The sequence below is a fragment of the Cherax quadricarinatus genome, chromosome 81 (assembly GCF_038502225.1).
Source record: "Cherax quadricarinatus isolate ZL_2023a chromosome 81, ASM3850222v1, whole genome shotgun sequence".
Classification (NCBI taxonomy): domain Eukaryota; kingdom Metazoa; phylum Arthropoda; class Malacostraca; order Decapoda; family Parastacidae; genus Cherax; species Cherax quadricarinatus.
Window position 1 is genome coordinate 804,638 of NC_091372.1, and position 14,199 is coordinate 818,836.

Below are 14,199 nucleotides of genomic sequence, written 5' to 3' on the forward strand. Positions count from 1 at the left end.
TGTGACCCACACCAGTCCACTAACACCCAGGATGTGACCCACACCAGTCCACTAACACCCAGGATGTGACCCACACCAGTCCACTAACACCCAGTATGTGACCCACACCAGTCCACTAACACCCAGTATGTGACCCACACCAGTCCACTAACACCCAGTATGTGACCCACACCAGTCCACTAACACCCAGTATGTGACCCACACCAGTCCACTAACACCCAGGATGCGACCCACACCAGTCCACTAACACCCAGGATGCGACCCACACCAGTCCACTAACACCCAGGATGTGACCCACACCAGTCCACTAACACCCAGGATGCGACCCACACCAGTCCACTAACACCCAGGATGCGACCCACACCAGTCCACTAACACCCAGGATGTGACCCACACCAGTCCACTAACACCCAGGATGCGACCCACACCAGTCCACTAACACCCAGGATGTGACCCACACCAGTCCACTAACACCCAGGATGTGACCCACACCAGTCCACTAACACCCAGGATGTGACCCACACCAGTCCACTAACACCCAGGATGCGACCCACACCAGTCCACTAACACCCAGGATGTGACCCACACCAGTCCACTAACACCCAGGATGCGACCCACACCAGTCCACTAACACCCAGGATGCGACCCACACCAGTCCACTAACACCCAGGATGTGACCCACACCAGTCCACTAACACCCAGGATGCGACCCACACCAGTCCACTAACACCCAGGATGTGACCCACACCAGTCCACTAACACCCAGGATGTGACCCACACCAGTCCACTAACACCCAGGATGCGACCCACACCAGTCCACTAACACCCAGGATGCGACCCACACCAGTCCACTAACACCCAGGATGTGACCCACACCAGTCCACTAACACCCAGGATGCGACCCACACCAGTCCACTAACACCCAGGATGCGACCCACACCAGTCCACTAACACCCAGGATGTGACCCACACCAGTCCACTAACACCCAGGATGTGACCCACACCAGTCCACTAACACCCAGGATGTGACCCACACCAGTCCACTAACACCCAGGATGTGACCCACACCAGTCCACTAACACCCAGGAAGTGACCCACACCAGTCCACTAACACCCAGGATGCGACCCACACCAGTCCAATAACACCCAGGATGTGACCCACATCAGTCCACTAACACCCAGTATGTGACCCACACCAGTCCATTAACACCCAGGATGTGACCCACACCAGTCCACTAACGCCCAGTATGTGACCCACACCAGTCCATTAACACCCAGGATGCGACCCACACCAGTCCACTAACACCCAGGATGCGATCCACACCAGTCCACTAACACCCAGGATGCGACCCACACCAGTCCACTAACACCCAGGATGCGACCCACACCAGTCCACTAACACCCAGGATGCGACCCACACATGTCCATTAACACTCAGGATGCGACCCACACCAGTCCACTAACACCCAGGATGTTACCCACACCAATCCACCAACACCTAGGATGTGACCCACACCAGTCCACTAACACCCAGGATGTGACCCACACCAGTTCACTATCACCCAGGATGCGACCCACACCAGTCCACTAACACCCAGGATGTTACCCACAGCAGTCCACCAACACCTAGGATGTGACCCACACCAGTTCACTATCACCCAAGATGTGACCCACACCAGTCCACTAACACCCAGGATGTGACCCACACCAGTCCACTAACACCCAGGATGTGACCCACACCAGTCCACTAACACCCAGGATGTGACCCACACCAGTCCACTAACACCCAGGATGTGACCCACACCAGTCCACTAACACCCAGGATGTGACCCACACCAGTCCACTAACACCCAGGATGTGACCCACACCAGTCCACTAACACCCAGGATGTGACCCACACCAGTCCACTAACACCCAGGATGTGACCCACACCAGTCCACTAACACATAATATAATGCCTAAGTTAAAAAGGTGTTTTGTACGTACTTTGTAGCAGCCGCTGTAGTGGTGTTGACACCTTGTAGTTTGGTGTGCAGGACTCTAGCCATGTTCAGCAGCATTAATGTGTTGGCCTGATGGGTAGACATCGTTTACATGCCATTAATAAGTTGAATTTACTGGCAAAGAGCTGTTATCCTGTCCTGGTTTATCTCTACGGTGTGTGTTATTCTGTCCTGGTTTATCTATAAGGTGTGTGTTATCCTATAATGGTTCATCTGTAAGGTGTGTGTTATCCTGCCCTGGTTCATCTATAAGGTGTGTGTTATCCTGCCCTGGTTCATCTATAAGGTGTGTGTTATCCTGTCCTGATTCATCTATAAGGTGTGTGTTATCCTGTCCTGGTTCATCTATAAGGTGTGTGTTATCCTGCCCTGGTTCCTGTGCCCTCTTTCATCTATAAGGTGTGTGTTATCCTGTCCTGATTCATCTATAAGGTGTGTGTTATCCTGCCCTGGTTCATCTATAAGGTGTGTGTTATCCTGTCCTGATTCATCTATAAGGTGTGTGTTATCCTGTCCTGGTTCATCTATAAGGTGTGTGTTATCCTGTCCTGGTTCATCTATAAGGTGTGTGTTATTCTGTCCTGGTTCATCTATAAGGTGTGTGTTATCCTGTCCTGATTCATCTATAAGGTGTGTGTTATCCTGTCCTGGTTCATCTATAAGGTGTGTGTTATCCTGTCCTGGTTCATCTATAAGGTGTGTGTTATTCTGTCCTGGTTCATCTATAAGGTGTGTGTTATCCTGCCCTGGTTCATCTATAAGGTGTGTGTTATTCTGTCCTGGTTCATCTATAAGGTGTGTGTTATTCTGTCCTGGTTCATCTATAAGGTGTGTGTTATCCTGTCCTGGTTCATCTATAAGGTGTGTGTTATCCTGTCCTGGTTCATCTATAAGTTGTGTGTTATTCTGTCCTGGTTCATCTATAAGGTGTGTGTTATCCTGTCCTGGTTCATCTATAAGGTGTGTGTTATCCTGTCCTGGTTCATCTATAAGGTGTGTGTTATTCTGTCCTGGTTCATCTATAAGGTGTGTGTTATCCTGTCCTGGTTCATCTATAAGGTGTGTGTTATCCTGTCCTGGTTCATCTATACAGTGTGTGTTATTCTGTCCTGGTTCATCTATAAGGTGTGGGTTATTCTGTCCTGGTTTATCTGTAAGGTGTGTGTTATCCTGTCCTGGTTTATCTGTAAGGTGTGTGTTATCCTGTCCTGGTTCATCTATAAGGTGTGTGTTATTCTGTCCTGGTTCATCTATAAGGTGTGGGTTATTCTGTCCTGGTTTATCTGTAAGGTGTGTGTTATCCTGTCCTGGTTTATCTGTAAGGTGTGTGTTATCCTGTCCTGGTTTATCTGTAAGGTGTGTGTTATTCTGTCCTGGTTCATCTATAAGGTGTGTGTTATTCTGTCCTGGTTTATCTGTAAGGTGTGTGTTATTCTGTCCTGGTTTATCTATAAGGTGTGTGTTATTCTGTCCTGGTTCATCTATAAGGTGTGTGTTATTCTGTCCTGGTTCATCTGTAAGGTGTGTGTTATTCTGTCCTGGTTCATCTATAAGGTGTGTGTTATCCTGTCCTGGTTCATCTCTACGGTGTGTGTTATTCTGTCCTGGTTCATCTATACAGTGTGTGTTATTCTGTCCTGGTTCATCTATACAGTGTGTGTTATTCTGTCCTGGTTTATCTATAAGGTGTGTGTTATCCTGTCCTGGTTCATCTATACAGTGTGTGTTATCCTGCCCTGGTTCATCTATAAGGTGTGTGTTATTCTGTCCTGGTTCATCTATAAGGTGTGTGTTATCCTGCCCTGGTTCATCTATACAGTGTGTGTTATTCTGTCCTGGTTCATCTATACAGTGTGTGTTATCCTGCCCTGGTTCATCTATACAGTGTGTGTTATCCTGTCCTGGTTCATCTATAAGGTGTGTGTTATCCTGTCCTGGTTCATTTATAAAGTGTGTTATCCTGTCCTGGTTCATTTATAAAGTGTGTTATCCTGCCCTGGTTCATTTATAAAGTGTGTTATCCTGCCCTGGTTCATTTATAAAGTGTGTTATCCTGCCCTGGTTCATTTATAAAGTGTGTTATCCTGCCCTGGTTCATTTATAAAGTGTGTGTTATTCTGTCCTGGTTTATCTATAAGGTGTGTGTTATCCTGTCCTGGTTCATCTATACAGTGTGTGTTATCCTGTCCTGGTTCATCTATACAGTGTGTGTTATCCTGTCCTGGTTCATCTGTAAGTCACCACTCAGAGAGAGGTGCCTTGATATCACTAAAAATCTCTTGATCCAAGGTACTGGAGCCACTCGCTTCTTCCTTGGATCAAACCGAATTGTTTCCCTATCCTCTCCCGAGTGTTCTGTAAGACGTACGTGTTTAGTGTTTACTGTGTGAATATAATAATAATAATAATAATAATAATAATAATAATAATAATAATAATAATAATAATAATAATTACAGTAATAACAGTAATAAAAATAGTAACAGTAATAATAATTATAGCAATAATAATAATGATAATAATATTATTATTATTATTATTATTATTATTATTATTATTATTATTATTATTATTATTATTATTTGTGGATTTTTTTATTATTTTCTTGAAATAAGTATATAAAAATTGAATAATATAATACTGTTTATAAAACGTATTGTTGGTGTAATTTTTGATAAGTTTCAAGACAGAAAAGAACCATCAGACAGGCGGAGGCCGGCGACATAGTGGCGTAGTCTACAATAATCCCGGAGTTATGGAGAAATATCTGATTTAATCACGCCTGTTATGGAGTGTATCGGCGTTAATGGAGAGTCATGGAATAAGTAAATGTTGTGGACTGCTATAATTGTGAAATTGAAGAGTAACTCGGCTATAATAAAGGTGATAATTGGAATATAAAGAGACGCGGCTTCGTCAGGAAAGGTATGTCAGATCCTAGTAATGTCTGGCTGTTTGTTTATTAAAAAATTGTATTTATAATACACTTATGCAATATTAAACTGATATATGTAAATTATGCATATGCTCTATATATATTCTGCTAGAAATGTGTATATTTTGTGGACCATATCACTAATTAGTCAAGTCGGGTCATTAATAATACATATACACTCCATGAATGTAATTTCCCGGTGTTAATGGCTTAAATTTAATCATTAATAAGTTTATAAGTATTTAAAGGTCCAGCTTATGTGTGGGATGAGTGGGTGGGTATCCCAGGAGGGATACTGTTGCTACCCTGTATCCCTAAACTACCCATCTCCCAGGTATAACTAATATTGATAATTGTTATGTCTGTTTTAGCTCCCCCCCCCCAATTATGCGTAATAGTTCAGAACTGTATCTGTGACCTTTATATATATATAATTTCTCACAATTCAATTCAATTCAAGTTTATTCTCTATAATGGTTACAATGTGGGGTTTATAGGTTTTGGGTATTGTGTGGTTTACATGTTATAAAATACTAATTACAGAGGGGGCCACTAGGACACCTAGCATGGCTAGGCATTTCGAGCAGACTTAGATTAATTCTTAACATTAAATCCTTACAGATTATGATATTAAGGCTAAGTGACTACATCATAATTTGTGAGTTTAGCAATGTGAATGATTTTGTTTTGGCACAATACAAGGTGTCTATATTTGAGTATCATAGGCAAACTTATGACTAGTTAGGATTTATTATTTTAAGATAAAGATTAGTATTTCTGGGTTTATAGTCAGTGGGTGAGTGAGTGTAATTTTGAACCACCAGGTGGTTATCATGTAGTTAGTTGTCGGGGTGGATCAGGGAGATAAGATGTTTTCTAACTGTAGTTTTGAAAGTGATGAATGTGTCTGCAGTTCTAGAGTTTTCAGGTAGGGTGTTCCAGATTTTAGGTCCTTTGAAATACATTGAATTTTTGTAAAGGTTTAGTCGGACACGGGGAATGTCATAGAGATGTTTGTGTCTGGTGTTATGCCTGTGGGTTCTGTCACAACTATCATAGAAATGTTTGTGTCTGGTGTTATGCCTGTGGATCCTGTCACAACTATCATAGAAATGTTTGTGTCTGGTGTTATGCCTGTGGATCCTGTCACAACTATCATAGAGATGTTTGTGTCTGGTGTTATGCCTGTGGATCCTGTCACAACTATCATAGAGATGTTTGTGTCTGGTGTTATGCCTGTGGATCCTGTCACAACTATCATAGAGATGTTTGTGTCTGGTGTTATGCCTGTGGGTCCTGTCACAACTATCATAGAGATGTTTGTGTCTGGAGTTATACCTGTGGATCCTGTCACAACTATCATAGAAATGTTTGTGTCTGGTGTTATGCCTGTGGATCCTGTCACAACTATCATAGAAATGTTTGTGTCTGGTGTTATACCTGTGGATCCTGTCACAACTATCATAGAAATGTTTGTGTCTGGTGTTATGCCTGTGGATCCTGTTACAACTATCATAGATGTTTGTGTCTGGTGTTATGCCTGTGGATCCTGTCACAACTATCATAGATGTTTGTGTCTGGTGTTATGCCTGTGGATCCTGTCACAACTATCATAAATGTTTGTGTCTGGTGTTATGCCTGTGGATCCTGTCACAACTATCATAGAGATGTTTGTGTCTGGTGTTATGCCTGTGGATCCTGTCACAACTATCATAGATGTTTGTGTCTGGTGTTATGCCTGTGGATATTGTCACAACTATCATAAATGTTTGTGTCTGGTGTTATGCCTGTGGATCCTGTCACAACTATCATAGAAATGTTTGTGTCTGGTGTTATGCCTGTGGATCCTGTCACAACTATCATAGATGTTTGTGTCTGGTGTTATGCCTGTGGATCCTGTCACAACTATCATAGAGATGTTTGTGTCTGGTGTTATGCCTGTGGATCCTGTCACAACTATCATAGAGATGTTTGTGTCTGGTGTTATGCCTGTGGATCCAGTCACAACTATCATAGATGTTTGTGTCTGGTGTTATGCCTGTGGATCCTGTCACAACTATCATAGAGATGTTTGTGTCTGGTGTTATGCCTGTGGATCCTGTCACAACTATCATAGAGATGTTTGTGTCTGGTGTTATGCCTGTGGATCCTGTCACAACTATCATAGAGATGTTTGTGTCTGGTGTTATGCCTGCGGATCCTGTCACAACTATCATAGAGATGTTTGTGTCTGGTGTTATACCTGTGGATCCTGTCACAACTATCATAGAGATGTTTGTGTCTGGTGTTATATCTGTGGATCCTGTCACAACTATCATAGAGATGTTTGTGTCTGGTGTTATGCCTGTGGATCCTGTCACGACTATCATAGAGATGTTTGTGTCTGGTGTTATGCCTGTGGATCCTGTCACAACTATCATAGAGATGTTTGTGTCTGGTGTTATGCCTGTTGGTCCTGTCACAACTATCATAGAGATGTTTGTGTCTGGTGTTATGCCTGTGGATCCTGTCACAACTATCATAGAGATGTTTGTGTCTGGTGTTATGCCTGTGGGTCCTGTCACAACTATCATAGAGATGTTTGTGTCTGGTGTTATGCCTGTGGATCCTGTCACAACTATCATAGAGATGTTTGTGTCTGGTGTTATGCCTGTGGATCCTGTCACAACTATCATAGAGATGTTTGTGTCTGGTGTTATACCTGTGGATCCTGTCACAACTATCATAGAGATGTTTGTGTCTGGTGTTATACCTGTGGATCCTGTCACAACTATCATAGAAATGTTTGTGTCTGGTGTTATGCCTGTGGGTCCTGTCACAACTATCATAGAAATGTTTGTGTCTGGTGTTATGCCTGTGGATCCTGTCACAACTATCATAGAGATGTTTGTGTCTGGTGTTATGTTTGTGGGTCCTGTCACAACTATCATAGAGATGTTTGTGTCTGGTGTTATACCTGTGGATCCTGTCACAACTATCATAGAGATGTTTGTGTCTGGTGTTATACCTGTGGATCCTGTCACAACTATCATAGAGATGTTTGTGTCTGGTGTTATACCTGTGGATCCTGTCACAACTATCATAGAGATGTTTGTGTCTGGTGTTATACCTGTGGATCCTGTCACAACTATCATAGAGATGTTTGTGTCTGGTGTTATGCCTGTGGATCCTGTCACAACTATCATAGAGATGTTTGTGTCTGGTGTTATATCTGTGGATCCTGTCACAACTATCATAGAGATGTTTGTGTCTGGTGTTATGCCTGTGGGTCCTGTCACAACTATCATAGAGATGTTTGTGTCTGGTGTTATACCTGTGGATCCTGTCACAACTATCATAGAGATGTTTGTGTCTGGTGTTATACCTGTGGATCCTGTCACAACTATCATAGAAATGTTTGTGTCTGGTGTTATACCTGTGGATCCTGTCACAACTATCATAGAAATGTTTGTGTCTGGTGTTATGCCTGTGGATCCTGTCACAACTATCATAGAGATGTTTGTGTCTGGTGTTATGCCTGTGGATCCTGTCACAACTATCATAGAGATGTTTGTGTCTGGTGTTATGCCTGTGGATCCTGTCACAACTATCATAGAGATGTTTGTGTCTGGTGTTATGCCTGTGGGTCCTGTCACAACTATCATAGAGATGTTTGTGTCTGGTGTTATACCTGTGGATCCTGTCACAACTATCATAGAAATGTTTGTGTCTGGTGTTATGCCTGTGGATCCTGTCACAACTATCATAGAAATGTTTGTGTCTGGTGTTATACCTGTGGATCCTGTCACAACTATCATAGAAATGTTTGTGTCTGGTGTTATGCCTGTGGATCCTGTCACAACTATCATAGATGTTTGTGTCTGGTGTTATGCCTGTGGATCCTGTCACAACTATCATAGAGATGTTTGTGTCTGGTGTTATGCCTGTGGATCCTGTCACAACTATCATAGAAATGTTTGTGTCTGGTGTTATGCCTGTGGATCCTGTCACAACTATCATAGAGATGTTTGTGTCTGGTGTTATGCCTGTGGGTCCTGTCACAACTATCATAGAGATGTTTGTGTCTGGTGTTATGCCTGTGGATCCTGTCACAACTATCATAAGATGTTTGTGTCTGGTGTTATGCCTGTGGATCCTGTCACAACTATCATAGAAATGTTTGTGTCTGGTGTTATGCCTGTGGATCCTGTCACAACTATCATAGAGATGTTTGTGTCTGGTGTTATGCCTGTGGATCCTGTCACAACTATCATAGAGATGTTTGTGTCTGGTGTTATGCCTGTGGATCCTGTCACAACTATCATAGAGATGTTTGTGTCTGGTGTTATGCCTGTGGATCCTGTCACAACTATCATAGAGATGTTTGTGTCTGGTGTTATGCCTGTGGATCCTGTCACAACTATCATAGAGATGTTTGTGTCTGGTGTTATGCCTGTGGATCCTGTCACAACTATCATAGAGATGTTTGTGTCTGGTGTTATGCCTGTGGATCCTGTCACAACTATCATAGAGATGTTTGTGTCTGGTGTTATGCCTGTGGATCCTGTCACAACTATCATAGAGATGTTTGTGTCTGGTGTTATACCTGTGGATCCTGTCACAACTATCATAGAGATGTTTGTGTCTGGTGTTATACCTGTGGATCCTGTCACAACTATCATAGATATGTTTGTGTCGGGTGTTATGCCTGAGGATCCAGTCACAACTATCATAGAGATGTTTGTGTCTGATACTGTCACAACTATCATAGAGATGTTTGTGTCTGGTGTTATGCCTGTGGATCCTGTCACAACTATCATAGAAATGTTTGTGTCTGGTGTTATGCCTGTGGATCCTGTCACAACTATCATAGAGATGTTTGTGTCTGGTGTTATGCCTGTGGATCCTGTCACAACTATCATAGAGATGTTTGTGTCTGGTGTTATGCCTGTGGATCCTGTCACAACTATCATAGAGATGTTTGTGTCTGGTGTTATGCCTGTGGATCCTGTCACAACTATCATAGAGATGTTTGTGTCTGGTGTTATGCCTGTGGATCCTGTCACAACTATCATAGAGATGTTTGTGTCTGGTGTTATGCCTGTGGATCCTGTCACAACTATCATAGAGATGTTTGTGTCTGGTGTTATACCTGTGGATCCTGTCACAACTATCATAGAGATGTTTGTGTCTGGTGTTATGCCTGTGGATCCTGTCACAACTATCATAGAGATGTTTGTGTCTGGTGTTATGCCTGTGGATCCTGTCACAACTATCATAGAGATGTTTGTGTCTGGTGTTATGCCTGTGGATCCTGTCACAACTATCATAGAGATGTTTGTGTCTGGTGTTATGCCTGTGGATCCTGTCACAACTATCATAGAGATGTTTGTGTCTGGTGTTATGCCTGTGGATCCTGTCACAACTATCATAGAGATGTTTGTGTCTGGTGTTATACCTGTGGATCCTGTCACAACTATCATAGAGATGTTTGTGTCTGGTGTTATACCTGTGGATCCTGTCACAACTATCATAGAGATGTTTGTGTCTGGTGTTATGCCTGTGGATCCTGTCACAACTATCATAGAGATGTTTGTGTCTGGTGTTATGCCTGTGGATCCTGTCACAACTATCATAGAGATGTTTGTGTCTGGTGTTATACCTGTGGATCCTGTCACAACTATCATAGAGATGTTTGTGTCTGGTGTTATGCCTGTGGATCCTGTCACAACTATCATAGAGATGTTTGTGTCTGGTGTTATGCCTGTGGATCCTGTCACAACTATCATAGAGATGTTTGTGTCTGGTGTTATGCCTGTGGATCCTGTCACAACTATCATAGAGATGTTTGTGTCTGGTGTTATACCTGTGGATCCTGTCACAACTATCATAGAGATGTTTGTGTCTGGTGTTATACCTGTGGATCCTGTCACAACTATCATAGAGATGTTTGTGTCTGGTGTTATGCCTGTGGATCCTGTCACAACTATCATAGAGATGTTTGTGTCTGGTGTTATGCCTGTGGATCCTGTCACAACTATCATAGAGATGTTTGTGTCTGGTGTTATGCCTGTGGATCCTGTCACAACTATCATAGAGATGTTTGTGTCTGGTGTTATGCCTGTGGATCCTGTCACAACTATCATAGAGATGTTTGTGTCTGGTGTTATGCCTGTGGATCCTGTCACAACTATCATAGAGATGTTTGTGTCTGGTGTTATGCCTGTGGATCCTGTCACAACTATCATAGAGATGTTTGTGTCTGGTGTTATGCCTGTGGATCCTGTCACAACTATCATAGAGATGTTTGTGTCTGGTGTTATACCTGTGGATCCTGTCACAACTATCATAGAGATGTTTGTGTCTGGTGTTATACCTGTGGATCCTGTCACAACTATCATAGAGATGTTTGTGTCTGGTGTTATACCTGTGGATCCTGTCACAACTATCATAGAGATGTTTGTGTCTGGTGTTATGCCTGTGGATCCTGTCACAACTATCATAGAGATGTTTGTGTCTGGTGTTATACCTGTGGATCCTGTCACAACTATCATAGAGATGTTTGTGTCTGGTGTTATACCTGTGGATCCTGTCACAACTATCATAGAGATGTTTGTGTCTGGTGTTATGCCTGTGGATCCTGTCACAACTATCATAGAGATGTTTGTGTCTGGTGTTATGCCTGTGGATCCTGTCACAACTATCATAGAGATGTTTGTGTCTGGTGTTATGCCTGTGGATCCTGTCACAACTATCATAGAGATGTTTGTGTCTGGTGTTATACCTGTGGATCCTGTCACAACTATCATAGAGATGTTTGTGTCTGGTGTTATGCCTGTGGATCCTGTCACAACTATCATAGAGATGTTTGTGTCTGGTGTTATGCCTGTGGATCCTGTCACAACTATCATAGAGATGTTTGTGTCTGGTGTTATGCCTGTGGATCCTGTCACAACTATCATAGAGATGTTTGTGTCTGGTGTTATGCCTGTGGATCCTGTCACAACTATCATAGAGATGTTTGTGTCTGGTGTTATGCCTGTGGATCCTGTCACAACTATCATAGAGATGTTTGTGTCTGGTGTTATACCTGTGGATCCTGTCACAACTATCATAGAGATGTTTGTGTCTGGTGTTATACCTGTGGATCCTGTCACAACTATCATAGAGATGTTTGTGTCTGGTGTTATGCCTGTGGATCCTGTCACAACTATCATAGAGATGTTTGTGTCTGGTGTTATACCTGTGGATCCTGTCACAACTATCATAGAGATGTTTGTGTCTGGTGTTATACCTGTGGATCCTGTCACAACTATCATAGAGATGTTTGTGTCTGGTGTTATACCTGTGGATCCTGTCACAACTATCATAGAGATGTTTGTGTCTGGTGTTATGCCTGTGGATCCTGTCACAACTATCATAGAGATGTTTGTGTCTGGTGTTATGCCTGTGGATCCTGTCACAACTATCATAGAGATGTTTGTGTCTGGTGTTATGCCTGTGGATCCTGTCACAACTATCATAGAGATGTTTGTGTCTGGTGTTATACCTGTGGATCCTGTCACAACTATCATAGAGATGTTTGTGTCTGGTGTTATACCTGTGGATCCTGTCACAACTATCATAGAGATGTTTGTGTCTGGTGTTATGCCTGTGGATCCTGTCACAACTATCATAGAGATGTTTGTGTCTGGTGTTATGCCTGTGGATCCTGTCACAACTATCATAGAGATGTTTGTGTCTGGTGTTATGCCTGTGGATCCTGTCACAACTATCATAGAGATGTTTGTGTCTGGTGTTATACCTGTGGATCCTGTCACAACTATCATAGAGATGTTTGTGTCTGGTGTTATGCCTGTGGATCCTGTCACAACTATCATAGAGATGTTTGTGTCTGGTGTTATACCTGTGGATCCTGTCACAACTATCATAGAGATGTTTGTGTCTGGTGTTATGCCTGTGGATCCTGTCACAACTATCATAGAGATGTTTGTGTCTGGTGTTATGCCTGTGGATCCTGTCACAACTATCATAGAGATGTTTGTGTCTGGTGTTATGCCTGTGGATCCTGTCACAACTATCATAGAGATGTTTGTGTCTGGTGTTATGCCTGTGGATCCTGTCACAACTATCATAGAGATGTTTGTGTCTGGTGTTATACCTGTGGATCCTGTCACAACTATCATAGAGATGTTTGTGTCTGGTGTTATGCCTGTGGATCCTGTCACAACTATCATAGAGATGTTTGTGTCTGGTGTTATGCCTGTGGATCCTGTCACAACTATCATAGAGATGTTTGTGTCTGGTGTTATGCCTGTGGATCCTGTCACAACTATCATAGAGATGTTTGTGTCTGGTGTTATGCCTGTGGATCCTGTCACAACTATCATAGAGATGTTTGTGTCTGGTGTTATACCTGTGGATCCTGTCACAACTATCATAGAGATGTTTGTGTCTGGTGTTATGCCTGTGGATCCTGTCACAACTATCATAGAGATGTTTGTGTCTGGTGTTATACCTGTGGATCCTGTCACAACTATCATAGAGATGTTTGTGTCTGGTGTTATGCCTGTGGATCCTGTCACAACTATCATAGAGATGTTTGTGTCTGGTGTTATGCCTGTGGATCCTGTCACAACTATCATAGAGATGTTTGTGTCTGGTGTTATGCCTGTGGATCCTGTCACAACTATCATAGAGATGTTTGTGTCTGGTGTTATACCTGTGGATCCTGTCACAACTATCATAGAGATGTTTGTGTCTGGTGTTATACCTGTGGATCCTGTCACAACTATCATAGAGATGTTTGTGTCTGGTGTTATGCCTGTGGATCCTGTCACAACTATCATAGAGATGTTTGTGTCTGGTGTTATGCCTGTGGATCCTGTCACAACTATCATAGAGATGTTTGTGTCTGGTGTTATACCTGTGGATCCTGTCACAACTATCATAGAGATGTTTGTGTCTGGTGTTATGCCTGTGGATCCTGTCACAACTATCATAGAGATGTTTGTGTCTGGTGTTATACCTGTGGATCCTGTCACAACTATCATAGAGATGTTTGTGTCTGGTGTTATGCCTGTGGATCCTGTCACAACTATCATAGAGATGTTTGTGTCTGGTGTTATGCCTGTGGATCCTGTCACAACTATCATAGAGATGTTTGTGTCTGGTGTTATGCCTGTGGATCCTGTCACAACTATCATAGAGATGTTTGTGTCTGGTGTTATGCCTGTGGATCCTGTCACAACTATCATAGAGATGTTTGTGTCTGGTGTTATA

At 42.8% G+C, this 14,199-nt stretch overlaps 1 protein-coding gene across 1 annotated transcript in view; it reads right to left on the reverse strand.

Annotated features, from left to right (window-relative positions):
* Positions 1 to 14,199, reverse strand: part of LOC138855091 (uncharacterized) — a 119,995-nt gene that overhangs the window by 20,571 nt on the left and 85,225 nt on the right. Inside the window, exon 9 of the mRNA XM_070102238.1 lies at positions 1,987 to 2,072. Coding sequence (XP_069958339.1) covers positions 1,987 to 2,072 — 86 coding nt within the window. The remainder of the gene's footprint in view (positions 1 to 1,986; positions 2,073 to 14,199) is intronic.